Source organism: Malurus melanocephalus, unplaced genomic scaffold, assembly GCF_030028575.1.
Source record: "Malurus melanocephalus ecotype Western Australia unplaced genomic scaffold, MMel_1.1 scaffold_293, whole genome shotgun sequence".
NCBI lineage: Eukaryota > Metazoa > Chordata > Aves > Passeriformes > Maluridae > Malurus > Malurus melanocephalus.
Genome location: NW_026623525.1, coordinates 524658 through 543917, shown reverse-complemented (window position 1 = coordinate 543917; position 19260 = coordinate 524658). Strand labels below are relative to the sequence as shown.

General features: G+C 45.5%; 1 protein-coding gene across 1 annotated transcript; it reads right to left on the bottom strand.

Annotated features, from left to right (window-relative positions):
- Positions 1-610: 610 nt before the first annotated feature.
- RAB11B (RAB11B, member RAS oncogene family) lies at positions 611-15009 on the bottom strand. Its single transcript, XM_057376891.1, has 5 exons — positions 15006-15009; positions 13676-13871; positions 11718-11911; positions 9503-9583; positions 611-5278 (listed from the first exon to the last, which is right to left on the bottom strand). The coding sequence occupies exons 1-5, from the start codon at positions 15007-15009 to the stop codon at positions 5133-5135; spliced, it is 621 nt and encodes a 206-aa protein (XP_057232874.1). The 3' UTR covers positions 611-5132.
- Between the last annotated feature and the right edge of the window lie 4251 nt (positions 15010-19260).

The window sequence follows — 19260 nt, the reverse complement described above, 5'->3', positions numbered from 1 at the left end:
CCGAGCGCCCAATGGACTGCGGGAAACCCGCCGGCGTCGCAACGCGACTCCGCTGGCAACAGCCGGCGGCCAATAGCGGCCCCGCGGCCAAGCCCCGCCCCCGAGCAGTCCTGACCCCACCCCTCGGGCCCTGCCCCGCCCCTCTTGGCTCCGCCCCCTCAAGCCCCGCCCTATCGAGCCCCGCCCCCATGGCCGCGGCCCCGCCCGCACAGCGCCGGGCTCAGCTCCGCCTCCTCCGGACACCGCGCCGGACACGGCGCCGGGCTCAGCCCCGCCTCCTCCGGACACCGCGCCGGACACGGCACCGGGCTCAGCCCCGCCTCCTCCGGACACCGCGCCGGACACGGCACCGGACACCGCGCCGGGCTCAGCGCCGCCTCCTCCGGCCCCGCTCCGGACACCGCGCCGCGGGCCCGCCCAACGCCGCACCCTGCGGCCGTGGGAAAGCCCCGGGGACAGCGAGTACCCCCTCCTGGCGCTCCCCGGGGCACCCACCCTGCCGGGAGTCGACCCCACCTTCTTCTGCAGTTGTGTCTGGAACAGAACTTTACACAAACGGTATGATTTGGCAATCTTTATATCCACAATACATCATAACCATGCACAAAAATCGAGTGATGTGTTTATTTACAAAGTGAATTGCACTTAACACAGGAACCCGGAAAATAAATGAAAGGAACCTCTCTTCTGGGTTGCATAAAGGCCCAGTAATATTTATAGCCTACAAAGCCTGATAGTSAACACTACCATGCATTATCTGACCAGTGTAAAACAGGAATTGCTGTTATTTATTGAAACAGTGCAGCCCTGGACATACTCATGCCATGGAAACATTCCATGAATCACCATCCCAATTACATTGACGAGTCTGCAAGTCAAGAGAAYGTACCCTTCAGCCCCCACTTACTTGAAGGACAGTTAGTCTTCACCTCCAGTTGTCTGACTTTCCTTAGCTGAAATTCAGGCCCCTACCTTTAACAGTTTTTCTAGGTTTTTAGGGAGGAAAAAGTCTTCCCTAAGTGACCGAGTCACTTCACTGGGATCTTCTTTGTACAGAGTCCAGAGCTTAAAAGCAAGTTCTTCCTTCATACTTAGAAGGGAAATGATCACCAAGTCTTGGTAAAACTCAGCCACAAACAGATCCCACCCACTCCTTCTGGAGCAATACAGMATACAGGGATCAAGCATCAGTGAGCAAAACTACCTCCTGTATATTTCTCCAACAGTTTTTGTTAAGTGACTGACTCAAAGGAAGGCACAGCCCAACCCTTACCACGCCCAGCTGAGAGCTCTGTGCTCAAACAAGAATCCCTTGTTTGAGGTCACAYGTGGGGGCATCTCTGGGATCCATCATCTTTCTACTGCCTCTAAACCTGCCACAGGGGCAAAAAGGCACCAAGGTGCCTTTCTTCTACCAAATCTTGATGGCCTCCATAGCACACCCTATAATCTGTTTAGCAGTAGCAAGCAGTCACCCATCAACTGAATTTTAACATTTATACAAGTACGGAGCGATAAAACTTTCCTACAAACCAAACTTCTTCATTCGGTGCAGGTTCTAGTGAAGATCCCAGACTAAGTCACCTGTTTGGGAGCACTGACTCTGCAGTAAAAGAGGTTGGATTGATCTGGGCTACCCAAGGAATTTATTGTGCCAATTAGCTGTTTGTGTGCTCAGGACCAAGCCACTTTCATGTGTGAATTTTGGCCCTCACCTTCCCCGTCAGTAACAGGAGAGGCARCAGTATAACTCCTGCCTAGTTCTGCATTAAAAGGACCTGTTCTGGACATCAGCAGGAGCTGCTGACTGATGTTTATGTTACTGACACAGGTGGGAGTACTCAGGGTTTTGTAGTGTTTTCAATAGTTGAAGTCAACCTCAACATCCAAGTAAAGCAAGCAGAGCACACATTCCTTCTTTCGCAGGCAGCTTTCCTGTTATCAGAAGTTTTACAAAAGCTCAATTCAGCCCTCAAATCCCTTGGGGCAGATGGAAGAGCTGGAATTTTTTCTTCTATTCTGACAGTAATACTGAGACACACAGCCAGCAAAGCTGTGGGATGGAGCAGTCCCTTTGAGTTTACATRTAGTCTGTAATTTCCACATCAGTAAAGCATGCTTTAAGGGGTTCTGTGCTACTGGTGAGCCGCTCTGAATGTCAGACAGCTCTTCAGCATTTTCATCTTCCTCAGGATTTCTCCAAGTCTTCCCCTCAGCAATTCCACCACAACAAGATTGGGGGCCGGGTTGTAGTTTTGCAGTTTCTAAGGAGTGCACAGTGTTTCATCAGGATATCAGGAACTCCAGATTAGAAGCATTTTCCCCAGTCTATGCACAGGAAGATGGCTTAACCTAGCAGAACAGGTCAGCTGTCCTTTTTCACTTGGCATGAACAACCCGGTGCTCAGTCTGGGCAAGAGCACCTCAGACACACAGGAGAGCTGCAGCTCTGCCTGGAGAGCAGCACAATGGCCTGGAGAAGAGCCTCATCTCATACTGAGGGAGCACAGCAGATAAAACCCCACTCAGTTCCCTGTGCTCACAGGAGCTACGTGGGTGCACATGTGCACACACACAAATCTCACATCCTGGGTGCCCCTAGCAAAGGGCAGGAGGCCTGTCCCTGTCACACAGCAGATCTCAAACACAATAGAATGGTCCAAGGTCTACTGGCACTGAGGGGGCTTTGGACAACACACAATGGAGYTGTGTAAGAGCTCTTCAATAGCCACAAATTTAACAGCATTTAAACCCTAGCCACTGACCTTTCACTGGGACTCAGCCGCAAAGTTTAGAGCCTTCCACAAAGTCAAAGACTAAAGAAAATCTCTTAAGAGGAGACAAGCAAGTGACTAAACTACTTCTCAGCTTCTTACACCAGGCCAGACTGATTCTAGAAACTTCATGTTAAGAACAGGACTTGCAGAGTAAGCATGTTAATACATCACCCTGAACYAGTAAGTCTTCTTAACAGTACAATTCCTCCTCATGCTGTCCAACTGATTTCTTTGTATAGTTTGTTCAAAAATTAAGGAGCCCAGCTCCACTAGTGTCCACTTGTTCTCATATGAAAATTTTTCAGTATTTCAGAATTTTCCATTCTCTGCCAGCTGTCTAAACACTGACTGCACATTACATTCTGGTCTTGGACCACCAAAAAGGAGACATCCCAGTTCCCCCCTTCTCTCAACAGAATGCTAGTGAAGTAAATACCAAGTGTTGAAAGTGCCTCCTGAACTGGAACACCCTTAGGACAGCACTATGATGCCTAAAGAGGAATTAATACCCTCATTCAATGGGATCAGGCTGCAAGAAGCATGCACCCCTTCACCTTGAATGTATCCTCTGAGCAAAGCTGAAGAGTGGCAGCGCCGGGCATCACATGCATCCTGTACTGAGCTGGAGCCCTCTCAGTGCATACAGTACAAAATTAAAGGCATTGGTCTGGAAATCTTAGAAAAGAAAAGCCATCAGAGTTAACCGCCCTTAATTTTATTATGTAACCAGACAGAACAGTTGAGACTGGAATGTCAGATTTCCCCTTCAAGCACAATTCACAGTTTYATATTTGCTTTGTATCAGTAAAGAAAAATCAACTCACTAATATGCAGCTGGGATTCATCCAGTGAGGTACAGGCTTAGAATACAGAGCAAAAACTCACTGCAAATGGCTCCAGGAGCCTTCAGGGAGCAGCAAATGGTCTCCAGCTCTTCCTTTAAATCATTTCACCCAGTATTTGCCATCAGAACATTCAGTGGATACCGGAGAGGATGCAAGTGTGCAARAGCTAGTGAGTGATGAAAAGCCATCAGATTTGCACAAGCAAGCAAGAGACTGACTACACAAAGTTGTGGTAACATTCTTCCCATTCAGCACAACAAAGAATTAGAGTAGTTAGCCCTGCTGATGACAAATCTGTTACATAAGTGAAGTACAATCATTTAAGAATTACAGTCTGCAGTTCAGTAAAACGGTAAGAGGAAAACAACATGTTAGTACTTATTATGTGAAATCCTAATATTATGCATTTTAGTAGAGGTCAATAGTGAAAGATCATGAAGAGAAAGTTCCAGATGCTATGGATCTGCAGAAGTTTTACAAAATGTATAAAGTATTGTGTTTCTCTACAACAATCAAAACCCTTACAAGTGCAGGTATATATGTGACATGAAAATATTGCTTCACTCACTCAAACAGGGGCAGGAGAGATCTAGAGAAAAAGCAGCATGCAAAAAAAAAACAACCCTGGAACTAGAGCAGATCCTGCTTTCAGACACTGACCTACAGTACAAAAGAAGCCTACTTGTACAGGTTGCAAAAGGTTTCTGAAATCAATACGCTGGCACTTACTGTACAATAATGTTAACTGATTAACATAAGCCATGAATAAATATTAAGCCACTTCATAAAGCCTGCAAAGGCATTTATGGTGGCAGAGAAAGCAATGCAGACATAYTTCATTGTTCCCAAATAAAACAAGAATAGAGAAAGATTTCCCAAGCAGGAAACAGTAAACTACACAGCCAGACTACCTGTATTAGGGGTAATTACAGAATAAGTAATGTTATTTTCAACAGCTTTCTTATGTGTGTGCAGCCACTAAAATCCTCACTGTGAGACTTCATCAGGACAGAAAACAGAGCATTTGGTAGGATAGCTAGTTTAATTTCTCCCCCATGTTTACAGAAACACAAGAAAAAAGATATCTGACTATGGGAGGAAAAACCTTGTCACCTAAATGTAGTTAATTCAACTGATAGAGTCAAGTCCCATTGTTCCCCTCCCAGAAAACAACAACAACAAAACCAAACTAAAAAGAAACCTAACAAACCAAAACAAACCCATTTGAGAAGAGTGTTTCATRGGATAATATCCAGCAGCAGATGTTCCAACACAAATATGTCTATCAGATCTGTGACTACATTTCAAGCCCAGAAGTCACCACATGGAAGGGGTTTCAGAGGCAGGGGGATGTTAGCCCTACAATTAAAGCTCTTATATGAGAGGGGAGATTTGGGAATGGAGTAAAGGAGGGAGRAGGGAGTCACTGAATCACAGGAGACAGAAGTGCACACAAGTTTCTAAATGAAGCACAGACGAAATGGAGGGCACAAGAGTCATCTACAGAAGGTCACAGGTTCTGACAGCACTGCAGTTTGTTGGATTTCTGTCCGTCGGTGGTTGGTGGGACACTGATGTCCACGACGTTGTTGCCAGGAGACTCATCGTGTGCAGACCGGTCGGCGATTTGCTTCTGCGACACGATGCGGTAGATTTCTGCAAGGAGAGCACACAGGTCAGAGCCCTGGGCACAGCCTCCCATGGGGCACAGCACGGACTACACTGTCCAACAACATGCCAGAACCCAAGCATGAGAAGATTTAACTTGATGGCTCTGAAGGGAATCTGGGCTGACCAGATGTGGCATGTAACATCTGGCTGGTGTTCCAGTTCCAGAATGAATATGCCAGCTCTGTTTGGAAAAGTCATTAAGACGAGAGTCCTCACCGTCTTCCACAAAAGCACTTCCTATCCCATTCTTTTTCAATGACTCCATCAAAATAAGGATTATTAAAAGGGATTATTAAAATATTTTAAATGGGAAAGAGGCAGGAATGCTCATTTCTAAAACAGGGAATCATCTTCTTTGTGATTAAAAAAAAATGGGCAGCATACTTGTCATGGTTTTACTTGGTCCGATTTTTTGGTGGTGGGGGGATGGGATCAAGAAACCACAAAGATAATAAAAAAATAAAAAAAAAAAATCAGGTTTTTAAACCCACGACAATACTCTAGAAACACCAATCACCAGGATGCTGGGAAAGGTCCTGCACAGCAGCAAGTTACCTGATCCCCACTCTGCTCCTGGCAAACCACCATCACCAAGTAACAGCAATGCTCCTCTCTGCAACAAATCAGTTTTCCCACCTATGACAGTAAAAAGCCACATGGSTCCATAAAGCCCCATGCTTCTCCAAATGAATTTATTTGACTCCAACTAACTTATGCTTCAAAGCACATGCATCCACAAAGCTGTAACTACTGAAGAGAGACAGAYAGCATAAAAGCTTTCAGAAACATACTGTTTCAACTGCATAGTTAGGAGTATTGTAAGTGGAAAGGTTTTTAAGTTACTTATTTCACYGATTATAAGCCCTGTTCCAACTTCCCTCTATTGTGAAACAGGAAAAGGGCAAGTACTTCCCTGGAAGTCTGTGGTAAATATTATGGTCACATTCATACAGCCACAACCCCAAAACAGCAACACCCAAAACCTTGAGTTAGGATTAAAAATCACAGAGGACTGCAAGGGCCTTGTTTATRGGGTTTTTGTTAGGCTTTGGGTTTTTTTAAGAAACTGCACATAACTATGTTGTTTAAAATGGAAAACTTTAGCTCAAGGCCAATCTCCTTGCCACTGGCTACCAACAGATCTTTGCTGAAAGGGATGAGGAGGATTGTTCAGAGGTTGTCACATCCTCTTCCTTTCCTACTCAGTGCTGTATTTGAATTTGAGTTGTTCAGAGTGGTTGCCAAGCCCCCTCTGCTCTGGGGTAGCATCTCTTTGGGGGTGTTTTGTGGGGTTTCTTTCTTCCAGTCTTCAGTGATCCTGCAAGCAAGTGGCAGTGAGGAAACCACTGTCCTGCTGTTCCCACTCTCCTCCCCTCTCCAGGTCCCCTGCAGCTGGTTCCCCACTCATCACTCTACACAACACATTTTCCTAGGWTCCTTCTCCTCTCTYAGAAGGCTGWTTCTCTCCCAGGGGTAATCACTTYAGGAATAGCCTTTTCAGGAMTACTCAGTCTTATTATCCATATACCTATGCTACCTGAACTCGTCAATCTCAGCACTTTTGGGAGCCCAGGATGCTGCTAAGAGAGAGGGGTTTGAGTTCAGTTTRCTCAGACCTAACTTCAGCTTGAGTTGCTACAGCACCATGGCTCTCCCAGAGTGGCCTCAGGCCAGCACCTCTAACCAGGGTCAGTTCAGGACATCACTGCAAGGGAAGACAGGACAGATGGTACTGTTGAACTACACTCAGAGTACTAAAACTACAAATACTGGTCTCAAAATGCCAGGGAAGTTGGCTCAGATCCAGCCAAGTGTCCCAGAAAAGCCATGAGTCTGCTACATGCAGTGAGACCAGCCCAGCTCCGGCTCCGGGCAGTTGGCTCTGCGTCACTCTCCAGTTGCTTCACTGGTGGCTCTAATAACACAAATCTGCTGGGCAGCAAATACACCCTGTTTGTCATCTGTAAGGCTTTTTACCTACAGAGGCAGCTTGGTTACTGGTTTTCTCCTGCCTGCCTGTTCTTGGGCACCTTGGAGTCAGTGTTGGGGTTGTTCAGTCTGGAGAACAAAAGGCTCTGGTGGAGACCTTACTGCAGACTTCCAATATCTACAGTCCCCCAAGAGAGCTGGAGAGRGACTTAGGACAACGGCCTGGAGGGACAGAAAAAGGGAGAATGGCTTCCCAGTGCCAGAGGGCAGGGATGGATGGGATATTGGGAAGGAATTGTTCCCTATGAGGGTGGTGAGGCCCTGGCACAGAGTGCCCAGAGCAGCTGTGGCTGCCCCTGGATCCCTGGAGTGTCCAAGACCGAGTTGGATGGGGCTTGGAGCAACCTGATCTGCTGSAAGGTGTCCCTGCAGATGGCAGGGGGTGGAATGAGATGGTCTTTAAGGTCCCTCTCATCCCAAACCATTTGGGATTATATGATCTTCCTCTAAGTGCACTACATTTCTGTTACCAACAGAGTTGGCCAGCACCAGACTTAGCAACCCCAAGGCTTTGTAGTGCTTCCCTGTACACCACTGCAAAATGGTGTACAGAAGCACATGCCTTGACAATTAACCCTATTAACACTCAGCTTCTTTCCCAGTAATAGACTCTYACTGATACATAATCAAGAAACAGTAATACAAAAMCAGTTCTTTGGTAAACAGCCAATAAACAACATAGATCAGACATTGCCCAATAACCAAGTAGCACCAGAAAAAAGGCTCATTCTTGTTTAACTTGAAATCAGTATCTGGTCACCAGAAAGCTCAGCAAATGCTCATCTTGACATGTTATGGGATGTGCAGATCAGGTACAACTTCACAAAACAGTGCACAGGGATGAGACCACAGAGACAGTGATTTGGTCTCAAACTCAACTGTAGTAAGGATTGACCTGGCAACTCTTCATGTTCACAGWACAGACCTTAAAGAGTTTTTTCAAGAGATAAAACAAACAGAACTGATGAATTATCCCCTCTATAGATCTCTTGGGTTAGCSAGAAGTAGAACAGAAATCCAGTACCTGACTGATAACCCTCTTCTTATTTAGACAGGATTTTTAAGGATTCTTTGCCAATTACCAAATACTTCATTTTAGAAGTRGGACACTGCTTTGAAATATCAACTTCACAGCAGCACAGAATGGCTGGGGTTGAAAGGGACCTCTGGAAATCACCCAGTTGAACTCCCTTGGAGTAGGGACACAGGAACCTGTCCAGGTGGGTTGGAATGCGTCCAGACAGGGAGACTCCACATCCTCCCAGGGCATCTGTTCCAGGGCTCTGCCACATTCAACATAAAGAATTTCTTCCTCATGTTGAAGTGACCCTTGTTGCATTTTAATTTATGGCCACTGGTCCTCATCCTGTTGCTGGGCACCACTGAACAGAGTCTGGCACCATCCTCTGACACCCCTTGCAGACAATTGTATGGATTGGTGAGATCCCCTCAGTCTTCTCTTCTCTGGACTAACCAGGCCCAGCTCCCATATCCTCTCCTCATCAGAGAGATGCTCCAGACCCCAAATCATCTTTGTGGCCTCCACTGGACCCTCTCCAGTAGCTCCTTGTCTTTCTTGTCCTTACGAGCCCAGAAGTAGACACAGCACCCCAGATGTGCCTCACCAGGGCCAAAGGGCAGGATCACTCCCTGACCTGCTGGCCACACTCTTCCCAATGTCCCCAGGATCTCACTGTCCCTCCTGGCCCCCAGGGTACACTGCCACTCATGGTCCACTTGTTATCCATCAGGATCCCCAGGTCCTTCTCTGYCCAACATGCTGTTGGTGCACAGTAACCTACAACTCTTCCTATCAGCTGAGAACAAGAGTTCATTAGTCTGACAAAGGTACCAGTCTGCTTTGRTGCAAGAGAAGGTACTGGAACATTGAAATTCCCAGCACAGTTGGGGCTTCACTGCCAAGATTTTGTGCAGGCACCAAAGCACAAATACTAGTTCCTTTACAACAGTGCTATTKCAATAGCTTTAATTTATGGAACATCAGGAGCTRRAAMYTYCMAGAAGACAGAAACCCTCTCTGGGGMMASAAAGGGGTTTAYAGGGTGAGAGGCAGAACACAAACATGTTTAGATTAGAAAGCCTGAAAACYAACCATCATTCCCAACATTCATTTMCAAMACATTTCAGATAACTGCAAGACATGCCCATGAAGAAGATCCACCATCTCAGCAGCTCCTCTGAATCCCTAACAAACCATACCTGTAAGGATGTTCTTGAAGGCTTCTTCTACATTTGTTGAATCCAAAGCAGATGTTTCAATAAAAGATAAGTTATTTTTTTCTGTAATAAATAAGAAGTGGTTCAGTTAAAAACTTTAGTAACACTTCATTTCACATTTACTTTGAGGTTTTTATCTTTTATTTTAGGCCAAATCAGCCAGGGCACAGTATCTTGGGTTACATGGAGGGTGCAACCAAAAAGTATGTATTCTGTTACTATCTTCCTAAGTTGTTAAAACAGGAGAGGCAATGTTCTTTATCTTCTCAGCCCTGGTAACACCCTCTGGGAAGCAGCAGCTCCTCTGTGGGCTATCTCTGCTAATGGGCCATCAAGGGCTCCCAGCATCACTCACAGAATCACCTCATCCCATTGTGGGATGCCCCGCCAGAGGGGAGGAACTGAACATTCCCACCTGTTATAAGCTGAAGCTTGGAACACTCTGGGGCACTACTTCCACTGGATTCCCAGAGGAGAAGAACTCGAGAAACACCACTGGACCTCCACAGATGGACCAGAACTTCCTTCAGGATCATCACTTCAACAACACCACATCCATCACCCCAACCCAACTGCAGCCACCATTTAACTGGGCTGTACCACCATCCTGACCAACAGGGTGGTAGGTTGTATCCTGACTTTGTCAGTGTAAGCTGGTGTTTCTGTATTATTTCCTTTATTTTAACTTCTTCCTATTAAATTGTAGTTTTGACTTGAARTCTCACAACATATTTGTGTGGGGTAAATTTCCCTGCTGATTTGCTTTCAAACTWGCACAGACAGTAATTCTTTTCTTTTCCCTGTTACACAAGGAGCACCTTGGTGCTRCAGTTCAGCAACATCTCCTTTGCCTACAGTGCAAGAACATTTTCCTCACTGCAGCTCTTGCTCAGTCAAGCAACACAAAGYATCATTCTCTTCTGGCTACAGATCACACCCAGAGGTACCCTGAGCAACAGCCCCAGTAAAAGTACAACAGCTGTCACAGAGTCACAATTCTCCCCTGCAGCCCCAAAAAGAGCAAGATGTACACTTTCCTAATCAGACCCCACTTCCAAATAACAATACCCCTTCTAACACAGTCTATTTTCTTCTTTCCTCTTGCAAAATATTTTTTAAATAAAAAATAAAGTGATTTTCACTCAATTATCCTACCTAGAATGGTTCTGTATCACCTGCCCAGGAAAATTTCAGTCATGGAGCTTAAACAGCAAGAATTAGACCATCACTAGCAATTTAAAACAGTCTTAGGAGAAGTCAGGGTCAAAARGTAAGAAGCAGAACCAAGTGATGAAAGAAATAGACTATCTGGGACAGCCACCAACTTGTTTTGCTTCTCTTAGATAAATGTCACTTCTCATTCATCTGAAAGTTTAAAGTGGCTTTATTACCCTCAGAGTACTCCCTTACTAGCAAACTTCAGAACCMATGTTTAAGCAAACCTTGGTAATATTTCTAAAGGTACTTTAAAGGTTGTACATTTACATTCCATCKCCGAGCTTGACAGCCACTCTCTCARGGCAAAAGAATATCTGACCAGTGCTCTGCCAGGTAAGGAAGAGAAAAGGAATGCAGTGGCAGCAGCTCACATAACCCACTTAATTTCTCTAACAAATGATTACTTTCAAGTCTGATGATTGCTGCCTTTACGTGAGACTAGATGACACTACTATATGTATCAGTGCTCTAGAGCAGCAACCACCCCATCTAAGGGAAGGTTCAGCATTCATTTGTAGCTGTCCACACTGATACYTATTCAGCAGCATCAGGTCTCTAGGAAGGAAGGAAGGATGTTTTGTGCTGTGATATTTTATATTTCTCTTGTGACATTATTTCAYTGAAATGTTGCTTACTGTTTCCAGCCTTGTTAGAGGAAGTGTTTAATCTTCAGCTATCAGGCAGCTCAAGGACAGCGTTTTAAAAACACCTACTACCACTAGATTTAAAAAAACAACAGAGAGCCGCAAACTAAAAATGACAAAAAACACCCCAAAAAAACCAAACCAGCCACACATGCTAGTTAAYAAGCCAAGATATTTTCATAAAACAAAACAACAATCCACCTTAAATGTCTTTTTTTCAGGGTCTGAACTAAAACTTGAGGTGAGACTTCAGGCCTGGGCAGAACAATGTGATCACAGCTGGCACCATGCCCACATGCCCCTGAATCCCCAGCCCAGCCAGGCCCAGTACMAACCTGCAAATGCCCGAGCCTCGTCGGTGGGCACGGCCCGGAGGTGGCGCAGGTCGCTCTTGTTACCCACCAGCATGATGACGATGTTGTTGTCAGCGTGGTCTCGCAGCTCCTTCAGCCAACGCTCCACGTTCTCGTAGGTGAGGTGTTTGGCAATGTCATAGACGAGCAGAGCCCCGACAGCACCGCGGTAATATCTGAAACCRTGAGGCACAGCCCTTCAGAGAGAGCTCTGTTCCAGCCACACCAAGAAACAGGCCACCTAGCTCTTCTAGATCTCTGCCAAACTAGTTGTGCTGATGCAAATACTATTGTTGGAGGTGGTTTTAAGCCTAAAACCAAGTTCCATTTTTTTTTTTTGTCTAATGTCATTTTAAAAATAATCCAGTGTATGTACCAAAATGCTGGAGAGCCTGCAAAAACTGGGACTGAAAATGTCCTGCCTGCTGAACAATGTGCAGGAAAACTCACCATTTCAGAATCAGTACTGCTTGGAGGTTTTTGTGAAGTTACAACCTAACTTTCTAYTAGGCAAAAAGCTCTTGGTAAAATGCCAGTATTTGTTCCTGATCCTTCAAATATCTCCTGTCCCTCCTACAAATTAAAGAGGGGACACTGGGCTATATTGTCACCTCTAATCCAGGAACATATTCTGCCCACACAGGGCRGGTTTGGTCCCATTTCAACACAAGCCAAGGGACCTGTATCAACAAAACTCTAACATACATATCTCTTTTCCATACAATCCTACCATTTCTCCTCAGTTCTGCCAGCACCTGTCTGAGATGTTGTTGAACTGAGTCAGGGCACCAAATCAACAGAAAACTATCCCTTTTCCCTGATGCTCAGTGTTCCCCTGGCCAAGCAGGCTGAACTGGCTGAGTGATGAGTTGAGCAGGAGACAGTGCCAGCACGAGATCACAGGACTGCAGCTGCATTGGCTCCCAGCAGTCAAACCTGTTGCTGTTTACCCAGACTAAAATCGCAGTTTTTACAGCAAGAAGAATAAGGGTCACAAAAAAATTTCTGAAAATCACACTAACGGTTCCAATTTGAAATTGCCACTTACATCTGCTTTTGCATCCCTTTCCCTATAGATTGCTCCCTTTGGGCTCCAGGTTCTCCTGTTCTTCTCCCACCTTGACAAAATTCCCCTTACCTTAAGTTTAATGGTTCAATCTGTGCAGGACTCAGAAGCATGTTTTTACCTTTAAAAACTGATACACATCTGTAATGTAACAGATCAGATAGATCTGGAGAACCAGGTCTGACCAAAAGGTTTGATTTTTRTCTTCTCCCAGATACTTTTGCCTGTGTAGAAACAGGTACACCCCAAGACACTCTGTGGATTACCAGGGTGCTGCAGGTGAAAGCATCTCACCCTCCAGGGATTGTGCTTAATGCTGCAGTCAGCACTACCACACTTGCCTTCCTACTTCCTGGCTATTCAATGTGTGCACTCATGGACCTAATTTTCAGGGCTGTGACTCATTTAAGGTCATTGAGATTTCAAGGGACTTTGTGGCTGCAGATTGTCCTAAAAATATCCTCAATCTCAAGACTGAGGGGGCAATAGAGACCAGAAGCCATGGGTGTTACAATAAGCCACCATGCCTAGACCAAAACTTGATACCAACAGTACCCAGCTTCCATCTGAAATGACACACACTCCACRTGATGAATACAGCACAGACAAAAAAACAAGTTACAAAACTGAAACAGAATTTCACAGAGTTTTGATTTAAGCTGTCATTTGTTTCTATAATGAGAATCTAAAAATTTCTTTCATTGTATTAATCAAGGCACACAAAAGTATTTCCTATCTTATGACTTGGATCCACACTGAAGTCTGTCATAATGACTTTGTCACATGTCCCACATATGTTTCATTAATTCTCTACCCATACATTTATCTGCAGCATYTCTGCTAGAATTCTGCTGAGCCAAGACACAGTACTCACGCTGAGGTAATGGCACGGTATCGCTCCTGGCCTGCAGTATCCCAGATCTGGGCTTTTATCGTCTTCCCATCCACCTGGATGCTCCTGGTGGCAAATTCCACCCCAATGGTGCTCTTACTCTCCAGATTGAACTCATTGCGTGTGAAACGTGACAGAAGATTACTTTTCCCAACTCCAGAGTCTCCAATCAACACAACTGAAAAGAGAGATGTTATTTTCACAATTAATTCCTTGTACCAGCACTGACCCCTCACAGGCAGTGCCCATCGGAAATGCACAGCCAGAGTAGAGACTCAGTAGAGACTTACATGGACTTTTCTGCACCTCAGACTTTACTATGCACAGCYTGCTTCTCTAGCCCCAGAAGAGCCCCAAGCTGCTTTGTGGTAATCAGCTGCCCAGTCCTCAGAGGTGAAAATGAGAAATTGCTRCAGCAAAAAAATCAAACAGTGCTATGGAGGCCACAACACTGCATCAGGCAGAGGTAAGAGATGCCCCTCACACACTCAACCTTTGGCACAGGAAGGCTGCAACCCACMTTTCAAGAAACACTACAGGCAAGAACATGGCAACAGGCCACCGGTGTACCCGACAAAAGCCTTTGTACCGTATGAATGTACTCCATTTTTATTAAAAAAACGAAAAACACAGTAAGTAAACCATTATTTGCAGTCCCGGTTGGAGTCATACAGGGTATTTTATTTCAGTCATTTAATTCATAAATATGTTCACCACAGAAAGGGGAAAATTGAAGACATTTGTTACTATGAGAAAGATACAAAGCAAAGCAGAACTTCATCCAGCAAAACAAGTCGTAGTAGACTGAATGAGAAGTAAGAGATGAGCTAAAAACCTCTGCCTCCACACACAGTGTTGCCATGTTAACAGAAAAATGTTAGTGCAGAGAGATCTTCAGCGCACAAAGCCCAGCTCTTCTGAAAAGAATTATGGAAACAAAGGTACATCTTGTGGCAGGAGGTTCCCTCTACTTTGGGGCTTATCAATGAGAGCAAGAAACAACTGAGAGAAACAAAGCTGAAGCAGCTGAGCCATCCTCCCTTTGGCTGGGCAAACACTGTATCACATACCCTTTGGAATTCAAGTGTCCTGGCTCAAGCAAAAGGAAGAAAGGCAGCAAGCCTCTGTGAGCTTTCTTCAACCTWGGGAATATCCCCTACTCCAGTTCTAAGTACAGATTTGATGATCTTCCTCATTCATGTAAGTTTTTCCTAGCATATGGTTACAGAAAAGTAGACATGGGCAAAAAACATTCCCAATTTCCCCCAATAGAGAAGAATCTTCTCATTGCACACTTCCACAATGAGCTCACCCATGTTCTCCCAGGGCCAAGGATCATACTTGTGTTTTACTGCTATTAGAGCTTTTCTCTGCTCAGGCCATTGTTTGAGGAAGCAGCTCTGGCAGCGCTGTGCTCCAGCTCACTGCCACCCCACCCCTGGAGCACATTCCCCGGCTGCTGCTGGACCCTGGCTCTGCTGCCACAGCTCCCGAGCTGCACAGGGGGATTGTTGAAATGCTTTGGACAGCCCTCCCAGCATCTCATCCGCCTGACAGCACAGACAGACAATTGTGCTAGCACAGCTGAACAGGCAAAAACATAACAGAGGCAGGAAGGGGCAGCCAGCACATCGTGGCAAGGCACCACAACTCCCCACCGGGAGAGCTTAAACCAGCTCCTCACAGTACTCTGCCCTCCCTGACAAACTGCCTAAACCATTTTTTAGGGTATGAGAACAGATGGATRCAMAAATATTTTATTACAAGTTCTTAYTCTAGGATTTTGTTATCTTTATTTTTCAAACAGCTTTTCATCACTAATTCCATGGGACMTTCCAAGAACATCCATCTTGCACAGGSATCTCCTGGCTGGAGTARGCTCTATCCTACGCCAAAGTCCKGACCATAACCWAAAGTAAGAACATCTACCACACAAGCTAGACTAGCTTGGAAAACCCGAGGATTCTAAAYTTTTTCRAAAGGGAGTAACCTTCCCAAGATTTTGCAGCTGGAGGAAGCACAGCCTTTCCAGGTCCTAGCCATCTCCCATGCTCTGGCATTTTAAAATTATCAGTTTTGGGGATAAACCATGCAAACTGCTYTCAGGTCATTAACGCCATCTGTCACTGGAGGAAAATTCCAGGGGTCCCCCACTCCTTTGGCTCATTACTCATAGGGTCCCTCCACTGGGCTCCCCCACATTCCAGCAATTTATAGAACAGTATTTTTTCAGAAGTTAAAGGAAGGCAAYCAGAATCCTAATTCAATAAAGAGCATTCTACCCTAAAGTTTCCAAGTYTTCTTATTAATAGTAAATCTTAAGCATTAAATGAGCACTTTCAGGAGAAAGATACGAAGACTGGAGGCCCCACATGCAGACAGAAGCCACAAATTTATTTTCTATGGGAGCTGAGCAAGAAGGCACCTTCAACATTCTGGACTAARTGATAACATCTTGGGAAAGTTTCTAAATTTGGTAACAGGACACCAMACAGTATTGCCTGTTCAAATTGAGAAGTCATGACAGAGTAGAAAACAAAGTTCCAAATGACAGTTAAGAGTCTGAATACTCCCTGAGCACATCTCACCAGAACTGATGAAGTCACTGTCCAAATGCCCCTAAGGGCCACACTGGTGATGGAAAGATTCACTGGTTTCATCTTGGAAGTGACATGAACCAGTAATTTGCACCAGCCATCATCAGAGGGCTCCAAGCACAGACAAGCCTCATGTTTATATCCTGAATCCTGMTTCTTCAGTCTTTCCTGATTTTCTATCTCCTCCAGCACCCTGTGCCACTGTGTGGGTTATCTATCACTACAGTACCCATTCATCAACTCAGACACCACCCTCACTCTGCTTCCTGTGTCTRCAACATCCAGAACTACAGCACAATCCCACCACCCAACACCTGCCCTGTATGTTGAGATCCTTGTGCTAAACAAGCCAAAGTCAGAATYAAAATTCCAGTGCCACACATCACTGGTAAGAAAGGGAAAATAAAAGCTCAAGTTTATGACAGAATTGTAAATACACTCATTTATTAATCTGGGAAAAAGAATATATATTTGTGAGCARTTAAGATTAAGGCTCCCTCTAGCARTGACCAYCYAASCAGAGTTTGTGATAAATCTGAAGTACATAAGGTTGCCAGATATTAGTGACTAATAGGATACGCATTTGTTTTTAATAACCACAGCCTTTGCTAGGCGGAGACTAATTAGAACAGTATAAATTCCCACAAAGGTAAAAGAAAGCTCTTTTTCCTATGGCTGCTTTTTCCTGCCTTTTTTTGTGAGTCAGCACACATCTGCACAACCTCAGATTTAATTTTTAAAATAAACACTGATAATAGCTAATCTTCTCAAAAGCAAAATTAATGTGCAGATCACATTTTAATAGGTATAAGGCTTCCAACAGCTTTTAATGGCTCTTCGAAGGTCTTAATTCAATTCAGATCAATGCATTCAAAACTCATCCTGGAAAGTCCCTGCTGTTTCATCATCCTGCTACAAAACTAACTGGGAATAGAGGCCCRAACTGCTGGCTTTGCTTGGGTCACATCACTGAACACAGCTACAAGCTCTTCGCAGCATCACTRCCCCACRCAGCCCTGCACGTACAATTTCACTTCTCCCCTCAAAGGCTGGCTCAGGCACTTTGGTAACAAATAGTATTTGGTTGTGATCAATAAAATAAGCAGTTCTGTTGGGACGCACAAAGAAGAGAGGGAAATTGGGAACAAAGAAGCTCTAGTTCAGCAGAGTAGCATTGACCATAATCACTCACATCCCCAGAGTGCTCCCAAACCTTAAGTTAGTCATTGCCTCTTGCATGCTGTCCTCTGGAAATAGATGGCAGGGGAAACAGTCAAGCCTCAAATTTAATTAAAAATAAATTCTCTCTCTGAGACCCTTCTGTGTCATTATTTCTACCTCTGACTGCTACACAGACTGATAGAAGAGAGTTCAAAAGCCATTTGTGTGGCTAAGAAGGGGCTAAACCACAAGCYAACCCAAGTCCTGAATATTATTATGGCAATTGTCCTTGATGTTTAATTCCACTACTGGAGGAAGCAGAAAGAAAAGAATGGGGAGTGGGGCCCACAGCAAAGCCCTCATCCCAYTTGGTCCCATTTATATTATTTCTTGTCTAGTCCCAAAAAGCCTCAAAGGAAGGAAAAGATAAGTAATCAAACCTGCAAAGAAACCCTTCTATACCTACTTATTTTGTAAAAAACCATCCATACAATGACCCCTCCCAAAAGATGTACAGAAAAGGACAATTCTCTCACCTGGTTTTTATTAAGTGCTACAAAGTGTGCCAGCATAACCACAGTACAGATCCTTGACCAAATGAGGTTGAGTCTCACTCCAGATAACATCAAAAACGCATTTCAAAGCAAGTATTTTTAAAAGACGAATGCAGTTCTCCTTACCTAATTGACTATTCATAGAAAGAAGAAAAGAAGTACAATTTTTAGGCTTTCAAGTTCTTGGCTATTRAACCACCTGGGAAACAGACRGTGGAATAACTTCAGAAGGAAACTACTTTAGACTCAGACAGTTTAGCATATTTTTACAGGCTGGTCCTCTGCTTTATTAGCAGAGAAGAAACAAGGGGTTTTTTTCCCCATTGTCTTCAAGACTGTAAAACAAATAAAGGAAATAGGCAAATACTATAAAATAAARTATTTCCCACAGACAAGTAATTGCTCTTTCCTTTGGTCCACAAGTTCACAATCACTGCTGCCCTTGTGAGGGTCCAGGTACAAAGAGCGTACCCTGACATCAAATGCCTGAGGAATTGTCACAGCACCAAAGGATCTCCAGAGCCCTCAYAGAGCACCATCGGCACCTTGCACTGCCTTTCCCAASAGTSAGCTCTTGGGATGAAAATCAGGTTTCAGCCACTCTACCAACAGGAGATTTGATGCAAAACAGGCTGGGAAACCAAAGGTGAAGGTGCTACAGCCACCTGCACCGCTCCTCGAGCCTCCCAGACAGAGCTGTGGGCTGCTCCAGGAAACTGGTCAGCCTGAGCCTCTGGACAGGCAAAAACCCGGCCTGTGAAGACATCCCACGGGACAGAAACCCCCGAGACATCCCACGGGACAGAAACCCCCGAGACATGCCAAGAGAGGACACCCACGGCGATGATCGCCCCCGGAGCCAGCGCAGGAGGAGCAGCACGGAGCCCTCACACAGCCCTTGACAGCCCGACATGTCAGGCGCGGTAAAACACCCATCGGCACAACCTCATTAACGCTGTTACAGTCCCAGGCTCTCGGTTCCGACGCCCAGCGGGGACCTGCGAAGGAGCCTCCATGGAAGCTTGTTTTTTTCAGCTCCGGCTCGACAGCGAGCGATCTCCGGGTAAGCACCGACACCGSCGGGCACAGCCCCGGCCCGCCCGCTCCCCGCCGCGGCTCCGGCCGCCCCCGGGGACCGCAGCCGCCCAGCTGCCAGCGCGGCCCACGCGGAACGGGCCGGGGCGGGGCGGGGCAGGCAGGCCCGCGCAGCTCTCCCGCCGCTCCCCCGGGGCATCCCCGGCGCCAGGCCAGGCCA

Coding starts and splice junctions, on each gene's coding strand:
- RAB11B (XM_057376891.1), bottom strand. Junction 5,279..9,502: donor CTTCAAGAACATCCTTACAG/GTATGGTTTGTT, acceptor CTCTCCTTGCAG/AAATCTACCGCATCGTGTCG.